The 22,205-nt window shown below is 46.5% G+C and overlaps 1 protein-coding gene across 1 annotated transcript in view; it reads left to right on the top strand.

The window, feature by feature from the left end:
• IL10RA (interleukin 10 receptor subunit alpha) overlaps positions 1 to 22,205 on the top strand; it is a 48,984-nt gene that overhangs the window by 19,507 nt on the left and 7,272 nt on the right. The window contains 4 exon segments of the mRNA XM_085647428.1: positions 4,208 to 4,380; positions 5,879 to 6,048; positions 8,965 to 9,112; positions 10,460 to 10,584. Coding sequence (XP_085503554.1) covers positions 4,208 to 4,380; positions 5,879 to 6,048; positions 8,965 to 9,112; positions 10,460 to 10,584 — 616 coding nt within the window.

Here is a 22,205-nt window from a genome sequence, read left to right as displayed (position 1 = left end):
GCCCCAGCAGCCAATCAGCAGTGAGGATTAACTGAACTGTAGCACAGTCTGCCAAGGAATGGTTTACAGGTCTGGGCGGGTAGGTAATGTTTGCAATCACTATGCTAAATCCTTGCTGGAATAATATAATCTTAATTTATTCAATTTAAGGCCAACCTCTCACTTTTTATGTTTTAAGTATTACCCTCAGAAAAGAGCTGCCATCGCCTATATCAATAGGGTAGTTTTAAAGAACTAGTGCAATCGTGTACAGAGCATAATACTGATATCCTGAAACTGCCCATGCCACAAGAACTGCCCCTGCTACAAAACTGCCCCTTCCTATCTAGCCTGCATTCCATGGCCTTGGATCAGCTGTCGAGTTGTCTGTCTGCTCTCACACGTCCATAATGCACTGCGTCCCCACAGAGATTCAAGCTACAGATGTTGTTGCACAATCCTCTGCCTCGTTGTTCCCGAGTAGGAGGTGTTAAATATGAGACCCTCCCCTTCTGAGGCTTGAATGTTGTACTTTTTACTAAAAAGAACCCTACTTCGTGCCTAACTGTTTGACATCTGTGGCGCAGGGGTGAGATTTGCATCGCCTCCCAGCCACGGCGTCCCTATTGTGCCTTGATTTGCGACTGAGACTTTAGTGCAGGGCACGAGTCCTAAACAAGCATTGGCATACCCAATAGGTCTTGCCTTTGGGACCTTATAAGTGTTTAGCCATGCAACAGTTGATGTTGTTGTACCAATGATATTGTGCTGCATAACTAAATACTTATAAGGTCCCAAAGGCGAGACCTATTGGCTATGCCAATGCTTGTCTTCTCTTTGTGTCTCACGGGAATGTGTTTAACTGCAAGTGTGTGGGGTTGGACGGCTCAGAGGCTTGGGAAGAGTGGCACACAGTAGCCATTATTCAGACCAGTTGCGGTCTGCTTGCTTTGTGTTTTGGAAGGAGAAGGAGGGTGGGATTAAGGCTTGGGGGTGAGAGGTGGATTCATCCAGATAGAGGTTTCTGTGTTCTTAGGGTGAGTGAGGGGTTTTCCACAAAGGGCACAAAAACATTTTAAAGCATCTCTTGAGTTACACCTTTATTGTCAGATGGCTGAGATAACCTGGTCTATAGATAATCATCCTTTGCATAAGCTACTGGATGATGCAAGTTGTTCATATGCCTAGCATGACAAAGATACACATTGCCTCTGTTAACATTTGTGGGCTGATCAATAATGCTAAACGGCGCAAAGCAGAAGATCACAAAGTTGTTAAAGCAGAACTTTTGTGTCTAAAAGAGAGACATACCGAAGGTTCAAGAAGAAAGCTCCTTGAAACCCTAGGATATGTGTTAGGTGCAAGCACTATGCAAGGCACAAACACTCGTGGAGTGGCTGTTCTATTATTTCACAATATTTGCAAGAACAAGCGGACACGCTGCGGTGGCGTAGAGTGATGTTGTGTTTGCGCTCAGTGATGCTGTGGTGGCGCTGAGTGATGCTGTGGTGGGGCTGAGTGATGCTGTGGTGGCGCTGAGTGATGCTGTTGTGGCGCTGAGTGATGCTGTTGTGGCGCTGAGTGATGCTGTTGTGGCGCTGAGTGATGCTGTTGTGGCGCTGAGTGCTGCTGCTGTGACCGAGTGTGTTTGCTAGTTACAGTGGTAGAGGGGTACAAGAGGGGTAGAGGAGTAGTAGAGAGGTAGTAGGGTAGTAGGGTAGTAGAGGGGTGTAGTGGTAGTAGAGGTGTATTAGCGGGTTAGAAGAGGTGGAGAAGAGGGTTTCGGGTGGTAGTAGGGTATAAGGGTAGTAGAGGTGTAGATGTGGGTTAGAAGAGGAGTTGAGCTGTAGTAGAGGGGTATAGGGGTAGTAGAGGACTCGTAGCGGTGTATTATAGTGGTATTAGAGGTTTAGTACATGGATAGTAGAGGGATAGTAGAGGGGTAGTATTTGGTTGTTAGAGGTATAGTGGGGGTAGAAAAGGGGTAGAGGGGTAGAAGAGGTATTAAGGTTTAGAAGAGGTGTTGAGGGGTTGAGGGGTTGAAGAGGGGTAGGATGTTTAAGAGGGGTAGTAGGGGGGTAGTAGAGGCGTAGTAGAGTGTTTGCATGGTAGTAGAGGGGTTGAGGGGTAGTTGAGGGGTAGAGTGTTAGAAGAGGGGTAGTGGTGTAGAAGTGGGGTAGAATAGGGGTAGAAGAGGTGTAGTAGAGGAGTAGAGAAGGGGTAGTGGGGTAGAAGAGGGTTAGAGGGGTAATAGAGGTGTAGAGGGATAGTAGAGGTGTTGATGGGTAGTAGAGGTGTTGAGGTACTGAGGGGTAGTAGAGGGTTAAAAGAGGGGTAGTACAGGTGTAGAAGTGTGTTAGAGGGTTAGAAGAGGGGTTGATGTGTCGAAGAGAGCTTGAGGTGTCGAAGAGGGGTAGAGGGGTCGACGAGGGGTAGTAGAGTGGTAGTAGAGGGGTAGAGGTTTAGAATAGGGGTTATTGGTGTTGAAGAGGGCTTGAGGTGTTGAAAAGAGGTAGAGTGGTAGTAGAGGGGTCTGAGCGTTAGAAGGCTATAGGGGTAGTAGATTGTTAGTGTAGTGGTAGTAGAGGGGTTGGGGGGTAGTAGAGGGTTTGACGGGTACTAGAGGGGTAGAAGATGGGTAGAGTGGTAGAAGAGGGGTAGTACAGTGTTAGAACAGGGGTAGAGGAGTAGAAGAGGTGATGTTGTGGTGGTACTTTGTGATGCTGTTGTGGTACTTAGTGATGCTGTGGTGGTGCTCAGTGGTGCTGTGATGGTGCTGCGTGTTGCTGTGGTGGTGGTGAGTGGTGGTGTGGTGGAGCGGAGTGCTGCTGTGGTGGAGCTGAGTGGTGTTGTGGTGGTGCTGAGTTATTTTGTGGTGGTGATGAGTGATGCTGTTGTGGTTTTGAGTGATGCTGTGGTGGTTCTAAGGTCGTGCTGAGTGGTGTTGCTGTGGTGGTGCTTAGTGATGTCCTAACATTAGTATAAATACTGAGGTGTCTTAACAGGGATAAAGCTGTCCCTATTAACATACAAGAAGGCTAACAAATGTGTGATGACTCTTAAACATTAAGGTGCAAAACAGTACATGTGTAACTAAGGTGGAAAAGCTTACAGGAATATCTGCTTGGGCAAGCGTAATTTATTTAAAAAGAATTACGATTAGAGTCTGTAAATAAAAGAAAAATAGTAACTAAATAAAGGTACTGTGGTACCATGTAAAGTGATTGAACAGCGCTTTTTGCTTGCTTGCGTGAGGAAGAGAAGTAAGAGGGGAACTTAGCATCTCACGAAACTCTTCCGTGCAGTAAGGGAGGGGGAGGAGCGGGTGAGAGAGGGGGAGGAAAGCCGGCCATGCTGGGAAAGGAATGCTAGAAACTAGGATAGCAGCTGTGCGCGTGCATGACATCACAAACGCAAGCTGGAGGCCTGAAAAAAGCCACTACGTTAGTACTTCCAAAACCCGCTTACTAAAACTCTCGCCAGAGCAGCGCTATAAGCGCTGGCTCAGGCGAGACCTACAAAAGAAGTGGGGGGACGCTGACGTCACGACAGGAAGTGAGGTCATGAAAGGTGGCTTGCACCATCAGACTCATTGCCTCCCCTCGCTCACCCCTTAGATGCGATTGCATGAGAGAAGCCAGCGCGTGAGCAGCGTTCTGAATGAGCTCCGATCTCGCCCCAGAGAGGCCAAAGAGTGAAGGTGTGGCTCCATTTGCTCCAGTTATCGATCTCCTGGTAAAATAAGTGGAGGGACGCCGTCCACCCACGTGGTACCCCGACTCGAGCCCTACTTTAGTGGATGTCGCATGGTTGTGTTTGAGACACACTAGATTACTGAGCACAACTCTAGAGCTACGCATTACATATAGGATAGAATATATTCACTTGTACTTAACACCTCCGGTATAGGTGGTGAAAATAACCAATTTTAAAGGGCTCTTTGAGTTAACAAAATAATAGTTTTAAAACATCCATGAGTTTAGGGGATTGAGTTTGAGCGAGATATGCATTGTCCTTAAAATGTGTTGAAATGAATCCCAAAATGGTAGCCCAAAAGTAAGGTGTAATGTGTAGGTCAGTCTACGGCCCAAACTCAATCCCTGCTGCCACAAATGTATCCTTTACATCGGCCCCACATGATGGCTGCCTTCCTCTGGCCTGCCCTTTGGGTACTGTAGACCAAACAGATTGCAGAGATCCTCCATTTTGTACTTTCTGCCGCCTGCAGGTATGGTGATGGTTGGAAATCAGCAGCGCATTGCACTCGGGTCATGGGTCACACCTGCGACTTGACAGTGGAGACCTTGGCTCTCAGCAAGGGCTACTACGCTAGAGTCCAAGCCGTGTCCGGAAACCAGACTTCGAACTGGACCAGAACCAGCCGCTTCATCCCTCAGCAAGGTACGGGACCATGACCGTTGCATCTTGTAGCCTATATGTGCTGGTAACGCTGCACGTTTGGTACAGTTTTGAACAGCATTTATAGGGTAATGCTGTGATTTTGAAATATTTTAGAGCTCAGTTTTCAGGGCAGATTGATGCACCTCGGGTGCATAGTCCGTGTTTTAAATGGGAAAAAATAAGTGCAGGTACTCACTAAAATAGAGGTGTGGCAAGTGGGCAGGGCTAGGGCGGGTCTAAGGGCAAGATATGATCATACATAATGACTTTTGTACCATTTGCAGCACATATCAAAGCACACGATAAATGCGTTTATGTCACTAAAACAGATTAACTCATTACAAGCTCCTCGGAAGAAGAGCTGCATCTGCCCTGCACTGGAAGAGAAACCTAATCTGCGCCTGCCGTGCTGATCATGGTACCGGCACTCTCCCTGGCTACAGAGAAGTGCCGGTACTGACGGCAAAAAAAAATCAGAGGTGCCGGTACTCAGTACCGGTGAGTACCGGCCCATTTAAAGCACTGATTATAGTGCAGTTTTACTGTGATAGTGTTGTGTACCTGGCACACTATTACTAGTGTAACACTGCCTTGCTATTGTAATGCCATTACTATTATATTGCTATTTTTAATATTATTGTAATGCTGTAAGGCTCATATTATTGTATTACTGCTGTAATGCTATCACTATTGTAATACTATCTTTCTGGGGCACCGAAGAACAGAATTCTTACAGTAATGCTGGGATTTTGTCGCAACACACAGTAGTGCTGAAACTGTTGACAAGTCATGCTGTACAGGAGTGTTGCTATGGTGATGGAATGGAACAGCTGCACTGTAAGTGCAGTGATACTATGCTCATAATGTGTATCTGGTATAGCATCTGTTAACACGCATGCAAAAACTACGCGTGGCTAAACAATGCAGTCAATACTACGACTGTGTCGTTACCACGAGGTCTCCTACAATGCATGTCATTACAGCGACTTGCTTTAGGGAAGCGCTGGACTTCGGAATGGTTTAAATTACTATTACAACTGCAGTCGGTGTATCAGTAGGGAAGGTGTTGGACTTAAAATCCAACACCGCATTCCCTAAAGCAAGTTGTTGGAATGACTTGCATTGTAATGGAACTCGTGGAAACGTCGCAGTTGTGGTATTGACTGCGTTGTAAAGGTACTATGATGTAAGGCCTGCGTTTTAATAGATATTTCCTATAATAAATACTTTGTACCTGTCGCAATATTGTGTAGTATTACTATGGCATTGTTGTGTTTATGGTGAAATATAGCGCAGCATTCGTGTGATAATGCTGTGATTTTGTAACACTATACTGCGGTGATACTTTGCTATTTCTGTGTTTCTGCCGCCCTCCGACGTGCAGAGTTATGATGGTACTGTCTGTCATGAATTTGGAGCACTGCTGTGCAGTCATTCAAACACCGTCTTTGGTTTCCCTTCAAAGTCTCATGGGCGCTTTTCTCGATTGTATTCGCAGTCCGACTCCCTCCCCCTGACGTGGACCTAAAAGTGGAGGGAAACATTATCCATGTGGCACTGCGCCTCCCTGCCCTGCAGTGGCAGAACATCACCCTGCGTTATGAGGACATATTCAAGTACAACCGGGCCTACCGCGTGTACATCAACCGAACTTCGGATAACTTGCTGGTAAGGCCTGTTCAGGCGGTGCATTGTGGGGTTTACTGCACCGTGGGTGATACTAAAGGGGAGAGGTCAGGCTCCCCCTAATACAATATAGGATCCTACCGAGAAGGTGCTGCACCCTCCCAGGAGGATGCTGATAATCCGGCCCCCTGGAATTATGCGATTCTCAGTCTGTGGTGTTTTCTTCATAATTATGGATTTGCCACATAATTATTATCTGCTGCAGATTTTACCCAAAAACTTGCTTCTAGCTGAAACGGATCAAATGTTAGTAAAAACTTGTTGACACTTGTTGCCACAAAGTGGAAAGCTCTTCAGATAGGTTGACCTTTCAGGTCTTTATTTCTGTATTTGGGTGTTAAACTGGTACTAGTGAGTCAAAATATTTGGAACAATAATGTCAACATTTGTATAAATGACAAAAAATGTGCAGCATTATGCAGTATAATTTGCCTTTTCTGGCCACAATATTTATTTAACTCTGCAACATAATTTGGTCCTCCCAATCCACATAATTACACTGGTCCTGTTGTTAATGTACTGATGCTTCCACAGAAATCTTGTGGCTTTGGGACAGAATCTGCGAGACAAACCAGCAAATCTTGCTCATTGAGATAGGGTCCTTGTCGAGAGCTCCAACGTCCTCCCATTTCTCCAGAGATGAACAAGGTTCTAAGTCCAAACTTTCAGAACTTTTAGCAAAGGCCTTATTATTCTTTCCCAGCTTTTCCAAATGTTACCACTCGTCTTGCTGTATTACTTCCAGGCACTTGCAGCTGTCTATGTTGTCTCTTAGTGTCTTCCACACTCATGGCCAGATTTAGCACTGCTGGCGCCCAGTGCGACAATGTTTGGTGCTCCCGATGACCACCTCCGCCACGGATTCCCTCCCGACCACCCTTTAACAGTCTCCATAAACACTCTCTCACAGATGCATTTCATTAATTTTATAGCGTCACTCATAAAAGTGAAGGGTGTCAGAGCACTTTACTTCACACACATTACACACAGACTATCAATCATAGGTGAGTAAATCAGTGTATAGGACATGTTACATAAGACAGGGGACAGCAAGGGGTAGATTCACATGTCATCCACACAGGTAGGCAGTATAGTTGAAGAGTACTTGGTCTGGAGAAGCACACATGCTGAATTTAAAATGTAACATAAAGGTTTGGGGCTCTCTAACAATAACTGATTTGTAGCCAAATAAAACCTTTTTGCAACATTAGAATAATGAAAGTCTGGTAAGAAAAAAAATATACCCTCTAATCTGTCCCTTGAAATCTGCACACATTTCTTTGATGACAGTTAATAGCTCACTGTAAACTGCAACTAACAGAAGAAAGTCTCTGACAAAAGCAGTAACCCTCTGACCTGTTTACATTATATTCACTTTGTGATCTGCATGATAAATGTTCTTTGCAGCAGGCATATTAACCCTCTGCGCTACCTTACCATGAATCGAAACTTCCACGAGTCAAAGCTTCTTCTAGACAAAACTCCGATCTCGACAGGAACAACATTAATCACCGGAGTTTTCTTGACATTTTAATTGTTGCCTGAAAATTGCTGGAGGCCAGGAACGCGGCAGCATGTGCTTTTAAGCACAATATAAACTAGCAAACAGGCATCCCCATGCAAAGTCAGCACTCAGTGCAGTGGCACCGGTTGCAACGCCCAGGGGCGTAACACAGGGCCCCGCAGCCCTCGCGGTGCGGGGGGGGGCAAGCTCCAGGGGGTCCACCTCAGCACAGCACTCTGGCTGCAGAGCTCCAGATTGAGCCTGGAGGGAGGCCCTCCATGTGCCTTGCAGGGAGGCCCCCTCAAGTTTCGTTACGCCAGTGGCAACGCCCTAGAGCCGGCCATGTCCACACTTCCCCCCTCAGTAAATAAGTAGCATAGCGGGCAGGTTTCATCCCTGATTTCCTTAGGTTTGAGGGTCAGCCTACAAGCCAAGCTTTCATCTGTGCAGCAAGGTGGGGTAGTGTCAGTCTTATATGCAACTTATGATTCAGAAAGGACAGTGGAGCGGTGGCAGTGTTGTACACATATCAGAATCACTCCTGACAGGCCAATAGGGTTAGGACACGCCCAGTCAACCACATGCTGGACTTCCCTCAGTAATGCTGATTAGACTGAAACAGAGCCAGTCTTATACCTGACTCGCCTCTAAAAGGCGTTTGAGTCTGCAAGAAAGTTAGTCACAGTGGTCACTTACATTTTAAGGCTGGTACCGATATGGGAGGGAAAACCACATTGCATTTGTCTATGTGACAGGGGGTGTCCCAGAGTTCATAATTATTTACAGAGTACAGACTTTTGGTTTTCCTGGAGACCAGACCAACCCCCCTTTAGTTGAAACGAAGGCATAGACTCCCAGCCTCTGATGTAGCAAGAGTGTCATTGACCCGAACGTGAGGAAGGAAAAATAGCCCACCTACCTTCTTGCTGGATAGTAAAAAGGCAGCCATGAATGGGGTATAGAAGGCCACTCATTGCTGGGCGTAGGAACCCAGCACTTTCTGCTATAATATCAACAGCTTGTTTTTTATATATAGTGCTTCATATCACATTTTGTCATGTCTATACAATGTAAATAACAGATGTCACTATTACTCAGTTTATTGTTCTTAATTTCCCAACCTCATTGCTGACTTTGCGTTGGCGGGATCCCATTTGGGATTATCAAATTGCTCATTTATCAGCAGTAAAGTTAGGTCAAACACCCCCCTCCTGTTGTAATGATGGTTAGGCCCGTGAGCCATATTGCTGCTTGGAATGCAAGCCTCGAGCCGCCTTGCAGCCTACTTCTGGTCGTCAACGAGAATTTGTGTCTACGGTCTGCACTTTTCCATGACTGCACTGATACAGCGGTACACAACACTCTTCCTTTTTGTCTTCCTTTTTGTCTTCCAGTTTACACAGAACGAGGAGTCGACAGAGTTTGATGTGTCCAACCTGACTTGGGGGGAGCAGTACTGCATCACCGTCGCCCCCGAGATCAGATCCAGGCTCAACTTGGGCATCACCACGGAGGCGCACTGTGCATCTGTGCCCGCTGAGGGTAAGAGGCCTCCCTTGTGCAGCACTTCACCCTGACGCTGCTTCTTATGAGCCCAGAGACTATATTTAAAATGGCTCCCACTGAAATAGAGTTATTCATTTATAAATATGGAGCCTGTACAGTATCTACAATATAAAATAGAGGAGCGACACATTACCGATCTTCGCCGTCCACCATGCCAAGGCCTCTATTGGCCTTACCCCGGGACTGGGTAACATTTTGTTACCCCTTACCCAGGCCTCCACTGACCTCACCTTGGCACCTGCACTCATTTCTCCTTTATCTAGCTGTCAGTCTTGTCCAGCCTGCACTGGCCTCCAATGGCACCTGATCTGTGTTGTATACCTGGCTCACACCCCTTACCCAGGCCTCCACTAACCTCACCTTGGCACCTGCACTCATTTCTCCTTTATCTAGCTGTCAGTCTTGTCCAGCCTGCACTGGCCTCCATTGGCACCTGATCTGTGTTATATACCTGGCTCACACCCCTTACCCAGGCCTCCACTGGCCTCACCTTGGCACCTGCACCCTTACCCAGGCCTCCACTGACCTCACCTTGGCACCTGCACTCTTTTCTCCTTTATCTAGCTGTCAGTCTTGTCCAGCCTGCACTGGCCTCCATTGGCACCTGATCTGTGTTATATACCTGGCTCACACCCCTTGCCCAGGTCTCCACTGGCCTCAGTGCTGGTTTCTCCTATGCGTGGATTTCGCCCAGGGGCGTAGCGTGATGCAGCAGGCGCATTAGCACTTTACTCAGAGTCCCGGGGACCCACCGAACCTTGCTTGTTGCTGCATTTCGCAGTTCAAGCAGTGTCCATGGGCCCCATTTCTTTTCTTTCCCTAGGGCCCATGGCACACTGCCTGCCTCAACTGGCCTCACCTTGGCGCAAATGTTGTGTTATTTACCTGGCCCTGGCTTCTCTGGCACCTGTGCGACACACTGGGCAGCTCTAGTAGCTGCCGTTGTCCCACTACGCAATTGTGTTACTCTACAAAGTTGTAATCACCTTCCTAATACAATGCAGATAGTTTTCTCACTTTACATTCTTTAAGACTGTGCAGGGCAGGTCGGCATTTACCCAAAAACATATTTTACGGCTTTACTGCCTTAGCGACAGCTACCGCCACCTCATTGCTTTACTACAATATACATACATTTTCTTCCTCTGGGCATTCTTTTCGACTCTAGTTGCTCAGGTGATGTCTTTCAGGGCCTGGATTGCTCAATATATAAAAAAAATCAAATGTAAATAAGGTAAACCATGAAGCTTACTGCATACTTGTTTGCTTATCGTGTACGCGCTGACGAGAAGTCTGATTCTGCCGTGTATTGTTTTTTTGCAGCTCGCACTGGTGTGATAGTGTTGACCGCCTTCTCCTGCATCACCGTGCTGTGCATGCTGCTGGTGTTTGGCAATATCTTCGTCTGTCTCTACATTAAGAAACCCATGAAAACACCGGAAATGCTAGTACGTCATGAGTTTTATTAAATGCATCAAAAGTTCTGTGCGTGTTTATTTTATCTTGTGGTTCACTAATCAGAGCGCAGCGCTTAAGTTGAGCTGGTGGGTTCCGATGCTGAGCACCGGCACTTAATCATCAACAACAGCGCTTTTCATAAGCACCGGTTAAGGACACATTCATTTACGGGGAGATAAAGTGAATTGCCCTGAACCACAGGATGTTGAACCAACTCTGAGACTCGAACCTGGGTCCCCAGCTCCGAAGTCGGCAGCTCTGGCCATTATGCCACATTCTCTCCCAGCTTTCATGGTCAGTAGTTGGTTCTGTTTTAGGCGGCGCTAACATGAGAAATGGGCTGGTGCGAAGCTACCTCCTGATGAGAGCCCCAGCAGTTATGTTTTTAAAAATTAATCACTGGCAAAGGGTGAACTGAGCTCCAAGATATCACCCACCTGGCTATCCACCCCTTCACAGTCTATGTGTTTCATCTAGTGTGTTTGTTGTCACCTGCCATGCACCAAGGACTAGGTCTTTATGGAACAGCGAGCTTGTAGTCCCGGGAAAAGTGCTTTAAAGTGTGGAATCGGTCTCTTACTGGGAACTGGGCATTGACGGAGGGCCGCACGTGACATACACATTGCAGAGAGAATCCTCTGAGGCTTGGAGAGGGCTCTGCTTCCTCCACCACAGCCCAGGTAATCTACTTTATTGTGTGAAAGCTCAACACATGGGAGAAGCTTCATGGGGTCATTTCTCCTCCTCTACAAGCCTGGCGATGCACACTTTAGTGACAGACCTCTGTACGTGGATAGAGCTCCGATGGACCTACCTCCTTCACTAGATGCCAGTTGACCATGAGCTGTACAGTAAGAGCCCCCTACATGTAGGGGGAGCCCAGAGAAATCCAGTCCTTTGCTCCTCCACCAGAAGCCTGATGATGTGCTAAGACAAGTAAGCGGGTGTAAGAGTCCCGATGGAGGTAATTGGAATGGGAGAGCTTCTTAGGTCTCACCGTAGGTGAATGACATTAATGGATAGTTTCAAACCATGTCATCCTAAAAGTCCTTTTCAGGAGTGCCGCAAATAATAAGAGTTAAAGACCTTTCAATAGAGGCAAAATGGAAAAGCCTAAAAGCTTTGAAGCTATGTTATGTATCAAGGGAAACATTCCATGTCCAGATGGTATCCCCACGCAGTGACACAAAAGCTGAGGTTGCCACGCTAGCCCTACAATTTAAGGTGTGTACCAGCCGTGGCAGGCACCACAATGTTCTTCTGTGGCGCATTGCTCCCTCTCTTTCATGGGTTAAGGCCCATAAGGTTGGGAATACCAAGCACTTTGATTTTCTATAACCTCTTACCTACACTTACAGAGGCAAGGCCTTACTGCTTTGATCACACTGGGATTCTCATAGCTCTGATAACGCATCTAGCAAACACATCCCACACTATTTATGTGACGAGCTTCTCCCCAGTCCTTTTTCTTCTCATTATTAAGGATCAAAGGCTTTCCCTTGAGTCTTGTTTCAGTTCCTGTGCAGGAATGAAAAGCAGACCATCAAATCTTTTTCCAGTGCTCAGAAAATAAAAGACTTACCAATGAGCCTTCCTTCAACTGTCCCAGAAGTATCAAACTTCGACCATGGGGCCTTCTTTCATCTTTCTTTGAGGAATCAAATGTTGGCCATCAGACCTCCTTTCAGCTTTCATAGAAGTATTAAAGGTGGCCTATGAGGCCTCCCTTCAGCTTTCTAAAATGGACCAAATGTTGGCTGTCAGATATTCTTTTGGTTGACTTAGAAGGGTTAAAGGGTAATCGGGCCTCCTTTAAGCTTTTTAAGAAGGATCAAAAGTTGATGTTCAATCTTGTTTTCAGCTTTCATAGGAGGATCAAAGATCGGAGGTTGGCCAGCATGCCACCTTTTATCGTCATAAAAGTATCGAAGGTTGACCAAGATGTCTAATTTCAGCTGTCTTATAAGGAGCAAAAAAGAAAAAATATGGCCCCTAATCCTAGTGTGCCTTGCAATAGCCACATTTGTATGCTTACTAACCTGTGGTATCATGCTGCAATCCACTAGTACTTGAGTGATGCCCTCAAGCCCAGAAATTGTTAAATCAAAAGAACGCGTATGGTCTGACTCGCCAAGTCAGTTAGCGTAATGCAGCACATATCTTATCAACGTACACCTTATCGACTTCATTACTTTATAACAGAACATAAAACGTCTAGAATAGTTTGGTTATATATATTATATATACAACGGCAGAAATAGTGAAAAAAAGATTTTTTTTTAAAGGATTGCGGTCTGTGCCTGGTGGATATGGAGGTTGTCGGACAGGAGGCGATATATATATATATTATTTTATATGAGAGAGATATTGGTGATATGTCATAAATAGAAAACCATAGATAATAATTAAGAGTGTTTGTTCTTAGGCGGATCATAAACAGTAGAAGGGAACAAGGCAACAACTTTATTCAATATCAAATGATGCTATTTGCAGTGTCCAATGTTGAGATGATTGCTCCCATTAACAATGGAAAAGGAGAGCATTTCACACCCAATGCGTTTCGCACCCTTTAGGTTACGCACCCCTGGGGCTTTCTCAAAACTTGAGGAAAGATTTTAAACATATTAGTAGAGAAGGCGAGGTTGTGGTGACGAAATGATTCTCAAATTGAAGTTAACATAGCCCACAAATTGTTGTGGGTTGAATAGGGTTGGTATGGAGCCACAAGAAGGGTCTGATGAACAGCACAGGTATCAGTCTGTCAGTACCAGCTCTGGAACCCGTCACGAGAATCAAAGGCTTATAAAGAGCACAGGCTGGCCAGCAAGTAGCCATTCAGCTGACTAAGAAGCATCTAGTCTCTGTTGCTCTCTTACCAGAATGAACTCTGCCTTTGCATAACCTGAATGAAGGTATGAAATAATAAAAAAGTTAATAACACCAGATAACAGGAATAAATACAATTGTCCAATTCACAGAACCAAAAGGCCATGTCAACGCTCCCAGTGTTTAAAATGACCAGAATTTAGGACCATCGAATCTGTCCATTAACTTCAGCTGTTCCAGCCCGAAAAGGGCTGTTCTTCTAGCCTTCACTCCCCGTACCACATTTTTGCACCCAGCCTGTCTGCTTTGACTTCCGGGTTGGGTGTTGCTGCAGTCTGCGTACTTGACAGATGTGCTCCGGCCCATTTTAGTATCTCGCAATTATCTACTGGAACCCACTCTGGTCAGATGGAACTTTTTACTTGCCCAATAGCGTGGAGGGAAAAACACAATTATCAAAATTACTGTCCGCAATTTGCCATAATCAAGGACTCGAGACTTAATCTCTTGGCTCTCTGGTTTTTATTATCAGCATAAAGATTTGCAGATACAAAGTCCTCAATACGAGGCACAACAAGTACATAGGCACTAACACAAAAGCTACTCTACGGAGAATCCGCATACGGCTAAAAATAACTAAAAGTACAATCTCTAAAAGCATGAGGTAGAACACCACCAAGCAAATGTCGATACTAGGGACACTGAACCATACCATCTCTGTCCCTACTCTGCACTAGATGACATCCCTACTTAGCAATCCCTTGAGACCCTCATCGAATAAAAGGTGTCAGAGTGAAACTTCATAAGAAGTCTTCACTTAGAGAGCTTTGGTCTAAGTTGCCCCCTCTATCCCTTCGCCTAGCCTTCCTCTGCTCTGGGCTGCTCTGAACTGCCTCCACCCTCGGGGCGCTGTCCCTAATACAGAACCCCAAAACTCAGAACACGCCCTCTGCGCCTCCTCTTCTGCAGGGTCGACTTTCAGAAATTTTCCACAGAGCGCTGTCCAGTTCCATCGTCCATCGCTTGGCCTTGAGTCCCAGACGCCATCCGCACTAGGAGTTACGATTGGCACATTCCAATACACTCCCATGTCTGGCTTTTACTACATAAGTCAATTTGTGAACAAAGAGCTTCTCTACTAACGAGCAACTGTCCTTGCACCTGGGGTGAGATCATGCAAAGCAGACATTCTTCACATCTTTCAAGTTGCAATTTACTACAGCCTAAAACCTCTACTGGAATAAATCCTTTTTGGCCTATTGCCCTTGGCTAACATAAGAAAATACCAGGCCTTTCGCCTCAACGATATATGCGAATTCTGGCCACTACTTCGGTTACACAAGCAGGTTTAAATCACAGTATTGACATTTACGTCTTTCTTTCATGTGTGGTCAAACTAAACAGTCCACAGACACGAAGTCTAAGTTACACATTTCTAACACCACATTGTTCAAAAAAAAGGACTAAGCTCTATGCATTGCTTCAATATATACATGAGATGCTTGTACATAGCTAATGCTTCTATTAAAATCAATATAGGTTATACAATTCATAATACATTGCACACAAAATACCTGAGTACACATTTGATTATATGCGGGTGCCGACTAACAGTGAGTATAATGCACCCCTACAATTTTCAAACTTTTAAGCGCTACATCAGTTCCCCCCTTTGATGACACCCGTCATCACACCATTACATTTCTCTTCTTTAGAACTGATTTAGACCGCGCTAGTCATAATCTTGCCATGTCGAACTCCCTCCAGTCTCTTAAGACTCTCATATTGCTGCTCCTGGAGCTTCGCCATCCTTTTCTCGTTTGCCTTAAGAGCCCTTTCAACCTTGCCTCCTTGATACCACTTCCATGCCTTCACGCATTCCCACAAACAAATCACGCAAACCACAGCAATGATAATCGGCTTCAACACTGATCCCAGAAATCCTCTTCCCAAATTCGCAAACCAAGTTCCCACTCTTCCAAATCCTAATCCAATCTTCTCCCACACATTCTCCTCCGTCAAATCCATAATCTCCTTGTGAATAGTCGTGATGTTATCTATGTACTTCCCTATCTCCTTCGTGTTGTCTGGAATATATGTGCAACATTCCTGAACCTTCAATAATTTGCAGACTCCGCCCTCTTTGGCTAATAATACGTCTAAAGCAAGGCGATTCTGCATGACCATATTCCGTATCGACAACATCTCTCCAGCCACCAACAACAAAGATCTCGCCGTGTTCATAGACAACTCATCAACCACAGTCGCCAACCTCCTAATCTTCACATCATTCAATACCACACCCATACTAGGTATCATTGCTCCGTATATGTCCCCAATCACTGCACCGGCGTTCGTAGCCCTACGTTTCCTAGACTGTCGCTTCGTCTCTAACAACTCCAAGTCCTCGGTGTGATAGATCTTCGGGAATATGATAGCCAAATAGCATATGCCATACCAATTCGCAGGTAGTCTGACATAAGCATTCTTCCCGCATACATAATATACTGTCGGAATTACCTCTATTGGACCTACCATAAAATTCTTAGCAGAAGCTTCCACTGTAAAGGTCTGAGAACAAGTGCTATGTCCTACTGCGACCTTATCCGTATCGGATTGAGGCCGTCCAATACACAAATTCCCTCTCTGTACCTCATCTAACGCTATTGGTCCATAACTTCCCTTGGATCTGTGAGCCCTCTCCTCGTCTGTCCAATCTACTGGGCTATCTCCGGTGTGTCGTGTCTGGGTCAACTGTCTGTATCTGTCCTCTACCTGGTCTATGAATTTCTTCTCTATCTCAGATAACGCACATGTCAGGTTATTCCTGTGAGCATGCGCCGTATCCAACTTCATAGTCGGTCTAAAATACTTTAGGAGTCTGTCCTCTTTCTTGCTAGAATCATATTTGTTCAAATGCTTGATTGCTGGAACTTCAGGAAGTACCGTGTCAAAATTTGAAAAGAAATACTCGAACTGTCTCCTGTCATAAAATAAACTGAGCAATAAACTACAAGAAATCCCATATGTCAATGGGAGATGATGATACTTGATACCCTCATCCACTGAAGCAGGCAACTGCATACACACATAGCAATCCTTCACATCCATCGCATCAACATACTCATACAGCAGCCTTGCATACGCATTAAGCTTGAAATCACCCCTCGATAAATCCATGTGGAGTCTGCGATCATCCCTCAACTTCGATATTTCCTGTTCTCTGATACTGACACCTCTCTGCCCTGGGGTAATAGGTGTGGGTGCTCCCTGAACCTTCCCCTCTTGCCTGTGAGCCACCATGTATGAACTTATCACTACCGCAAATATGGTGACTATCACAACTCCTACCAATGTGCCTATTATCAATTTAGCCCTACGATGTGGGTTTGCAGGATCTGCCATCTTCGGAATGTACTCAGTGTCCAATACAGTCTCTGAAAGGGTAAGTCTCTTTCTCATTAATGTCTCTTTCGTGAACTTAGGCAAACCTCCCTAACTTTTCTTCGTTCTATAACGGAAAAATCCCTAATTTTGTTCTTCTTCCGCTCGGATCTAGGTTATCTTCTTCTCTGCTTGCAACCTTCTCAAATCAATCTAACATAAGCGCTGGTCCCAACAGTTCCAAGACTCCCTGCAATATTTCGAGCTTAAGAATGATCAGTTCTTGTGGGTCTGGCACAGTCGTGAACGTCGGGAACTCCAAATTGTCCAAGATCATACCTCGAATGACACTCAGGAATGGCGGACTCGGAATATGAATCGTCAAAATTCCTTCGATCTCCAATCCCGGAACCTTCAGCAGTACTTCCACCCTCTGGAGCGGGACACTGTTGACCAACGTCATCGACCTCAACCTTCCCGTGCTCGGTAACCCTGGCATCAGTCACTTGATATGCCCACTCTGGTGAAGCGTACTTCCGACTTGGCACTCGAGTTCTCTTGGACCTTCTCACACCACCTTGAGGATTCTCCTCGTCTCCTGATTCTTCTTCTGGTTCTTCCGAAACTGGTGCAAGGTCTGTGTCCGGAGCCAACCTCAGGTTTACTTGGTTCTGTCTTGCGGGCCAAACCCTTTCTGCTTCGGTAACGCCTCCGGTCTTCCCTTCGATACCCTGTGCACTGACCTCCTCTTCTTCGGCAGAACTTGATTCTGTACTACCCACTGCACCTCTTGCTCTTTCGCCGGTTTCTGGGTCAGTACTCCTTTCACGCTCTTCCCCAATACGATTCAGTGCACCAGCAGCCGCTTCAGCAACCCTTACAGCTTGACTGGCCCTCTCAGGAGGCTCTGTCGGCTCACTGGGATCTTTGTTCTCGAGAGGGGCTGTATCTTCCAAGGGTGCTGGGACTCTACGGGTATGAGAAGCATGCACCCAGTTCGGTAAACCTCCACACTTGACAGCTGTGTTCGTGACAAGGATCACTTGGAAAGGGCCGCGCCACCTAGCATCCAAACAACTCTTCCTCACGTGCTTTCGGACTAGGACCCAATCGCCTGGGTCCAAGTCGTGGCACCGGTCACTCGCAGCTGGAACCGTTGCTGTCTGCACCTGCTGAGACACAGAACGGACCACGTCAGCAAGGCCTTTACAATAGTCCAGGATCATATCATCAGTGATATTTATCAGAGCAGTGGCAGGTATTGCAGGCAAACGCATCGCTCTTCCCATGAGGATTTCATGGGGAGACAACCCAGTCCTTCTATCAGGCACACTTCGGAGGCTCATAAGGACCAAAGGTAATGCATCAGGCCATTTCAGAGACGTAGACGAACACACTTTCGCCATCCGAGCCTTCAGAGTTCCATTCACCTGCTCCACTATCCCTGAAGCTTCTGGTCTATAGCTACAGTGTAACTTCTGGTCTATATTCAGAGCAGCACAAAGCAACTTCATAACTTCGCTGTGGAAATGAGTTCCTCTGTCCGATTCAAAGGACGTCGGGAACCCGTACCTTGGAATGAGTTCTGTCAATAATAGTTTCGCTACTGTGAGTGTGTCACATCTGCGTGTAGGGTATGCCTCCACCCACCTGGAAAAGACACATACTATCACTAATATGTACCTCAACCCATTACACTTCGGCATTTCGACAAAATCCAACTGCATCCTATTGAAAGGTCCCCCTGACCTCCCTATGTGGCTCAAAGTCACAGCGGTTCTTTTCCCTACATTCATCTGTTGACAAGTGACACACCTCTGGCACACAGTTTCAGCCACTGCACGAAACTTCGGATTGTACCAAGTCTGACGAAACACTCTCATCATGGCATCCCTACCCAGATGTACAGCACCATGTATCAACCTCGCCATGGGATTCAACAAACTTTCCGGCAACACCGCTCGTCCATCATTCGAAACCCATATATCCACATCTCCCTTCTCACATCCCGCTCGTATCCAGCTGTCACGTTCCTGATCCGAGACCCCTTCCTGAAGCTGTTTCAGTTCCTCCCATGAGTCGGCCATTGCTAACATCTGACCGTACACCACCTCCTCCCCAGTTTCCTCGACGTGGGTCTCAGTGAAATTGCATCCCTGTTCTGCACAGAATCGGGCTACTTCATCAGCGTAGTTATTTCCCAACGAGACTAAATCATTTCCCTTTGTGTGGGCAGCACATTTAACAACAGCAATTTCATCAGGACCTTGCAATGCTTTTAACAGTTTCCGTACATGTTCACCATTTCTTATGGGTGAACCTGAAGACGTCATAAACCCTCTCTGGGACCATAGCTGTCCGAAGTCGTGAACCACACCAAACCCATACTGGCTGTCCGTGTAAATAGTTACACGGATCTGGTCGGCTGCCAAACAGGCACGAGTCAAGGCAATGAGCTCAGCCACCTGCGCGGAGTGTACTCCTTCTAAACAAGCGGCTTCAACCACACCCGTGATGGTGCATACAGCAAACGCTGCTCTCAGTCGACCGACACTGTCTCTTAAACATGAACCGTCTACAAAGAAAATCTCATCTGACACTGGGAGCGGTTCATCGACAATGTCAGGTCTTGGTTTGGTGCATAGTTCAGTCACATCGAGACAATCATGGTCCACACAATCTTCATTCTCATCTATAATTGGAACAGGTAACAATGTAGCAGGATTTAAAACAGCACACCTCTTCAATGTCACATTATCGGCTGCAAGGATAACTTGCTCATAACGAGTCAGCCTATTATTCGTGAGGTGCTGTGTTTTAGTCCTGGTCATCAACAATTCAACAGAATGTGGCACATGTACAGTAAGTGGATGACCCATCACAATGCTCTCACATCTCTCGATGCTGACACCTGTTGCCGCAACGGATCTGAGACATCCGGGCAACGCAGAAGCTACTGGATCTAAAGTAGCTGAGAAATAAGCAACTGGTCTACGGACACCTCCATGATTCTGGGTTAACACTGCTAATGCGCAACCTTCTCTTTCGCAGCAGAATAATGCAAATGCCTTGTTGTAATCCGGCATTCCCAACGCAGGAGCGCTACATAAGGCTTCTCTCAGCCTCAGAAATGATTTCAAACAGTCGTCGTCCCATGGTACCGGATCACTTACATCCTTTCGCGTCAACCGCTGTAAAGGCTTCGCTTCAAAGGAAAAGTTTGGGATCCACTGGCGGCAATAGCCCACCATTCCCAAAAACATTCTAACTTCCGTCTGTGTCGAGGGAACTGGCATCCTCAGAATGGCATCAATGCGATCTGGAGACACTTTCCTTTTACCCTTCTCAATTCTGTGCCCCAAATACTGTACCTCAGGTAAACAGTATTGCAGCTTGTTTGGAGACACCTTGTGACCGTTCTCTCCCAGGAAATTCAACAACGCAATGGTATCGACCCTGCAAGCGTCTTCTGTCTCTGACGCAACAAGCAGGTCGTCAATGTATTGCACCAAAACAGAGTTTTTCGGCAACACAAGACCTTCAAGATTCTTCTTTAAGAGCTGATTAAAAATTGACGGGCTCTCCGTATACCCCTGTGGGATACGACACCATGTTAATATCCGATTCTCTAGCCTAAATGCAAAAAGAAATCTACTCTCTTCATGTAGGGGAATCGAAAAGAATGCCTGACACAAGTCAATCACAGTGAACCATCCAGCTTCGCATGGGATCTGGAACAGTATCACAGATGGATTCGGTACCACTGGACAACATGGAACAACTATGTCGTTTATTTTCCGCAGGTCTTGCACTATCCTAAACTTCCCACTTGGTTTCTGCAGTCCCATAATGGGTGAGTTACATGGACTACCCATGATCTCCACCAGTATTCCCTGCCTAATCATAGACTCAATCACAGGTTTGATCCCTGCAATTGTTTCAGGCGACAGTTTATACTGGGGTGTTCTCGGGAATTCCGCGTTTGGCTTAACCTGTATCTTCACTGGTTCCACTCCCCTGACTAAGCCGATCTCCTCTCCGCTTAGATCCCACACATCGGTCGATACAGACTCCCTCAAATCCGGTGGAAGCTCCTCCACTGTCAAAGCCGGGTACATTTCCACGCACACCCGCTGATTTGCAACCTTAAAGGTCGCGTCATCATCCCTTGTCTGTACCTCTACTCCCTTCGGGGTACAGTAGATTGTGCAATTGAGCTTACACAGCAAATCTCTTCCCAACAGACAAACAGGACTAGAATCGCACACCACAAACTGATGTCGATCCCTAAAGTTTCCTATCCTGACTGGAATCGGTTCCGTTAAGGGGCTCACTAGCCTCTTATTCGCCACTCCAACCCCTTGTATGCATTCCCCCGAAAGGGCTACCCCCGGAATTACTGCTGACCTTATAGTTGACCTGGTAGCCCCCGTATCTACCAAAAAGGTAGTAGGGTGTCCATCGAGTTCTGCTTCCACAAAGGGTCCTCTCTGATCTACCTCTAGAATAGCCCTAAGTAGGCAATCATCATCCTGACCTAAACTTAGCTGCGCCAGCAAATCTGCATCCCTCTCCTCTCCTACTTCGAACATGGGCATCTGCAAATAAGTCCGAGCTCCCTGCTGTATGTTCTGCATCCGGGGTGGCTGGGGAACCTGCACCTGCGAGACGCCGGTCCCCCCTTGCATCATTCTCGGTACAGTCACCGTCTGTACCTGTTCTGCCCCAGGGACCTGGCCCATTCCTCCCTCCGTCTGCGGCTGATTATAGGGGTTCAAGGGACACTCGCGCCTCCAATGTCCCACCTGGTGACACTGGTGACAAGCAGTCGTCTTCAAGATCGCTACATCTATGCCTGTCCTAGGGTCAACGGGCCTCGGCCTTCCCTGACCCTGCGCGTTCTGATTCCCTGTCTGGTAGTTTCCCTGTCTCCGCACCACTGGGCCCCCATTCGGCGGTCCCTGAGCAGCTTGCATCTGAATAAGCAATAAGTTATCCTTCATCTTCTTGTGCTTGGACTCAATCTCATCCATGCAGTACCTAGCATACCGCAAGATCTCATCTACAGGCTTATTCTGCCAACAGATCAAATGCTGCTGTATCATGAGACTGACTTCGGGTTTCAAACCCAGCACAAACTTAGACACAAACTGTCCCATGTCCTTCGTTTCCAGCTCATCTAAACCACTGTACTGCTTAAAAGCCTTCAGAAGTCTCTCATAAAATTCATGTACTGTCTCCTTTGGCTCCTGCACCGTCCTGTCTATCTTCACCCAATCGATGTCCTGGGGTGAAACCTTCGATTTCAACCAGGTAATCACCTTATCGTACAGCCTCATTACCACGGGCGACGGACCATTTGTAACTATGTTCCTATCAGGCTCATAGTCCGGCCAATCAA

Source organism: Triturus cristatus, chromosome 3_2 (genome assembly GCF_964204655.1).
Source record: "Triturus cristatus chromosome 3_2, aTriCri1.1, whole genome shotgun sequence".
Classification (NCBI taxonomy): domain Eukaryota; kingdom Metazoa; phylum Chordata; class Amphibia; order Caudata; family Salamandridae; genus Triturus; species Triturus cristatus.
Note: the sequence above shows the minus strand (reverse complement) of the source record. Positions and strands in the feature narration are given on the sequence as shown.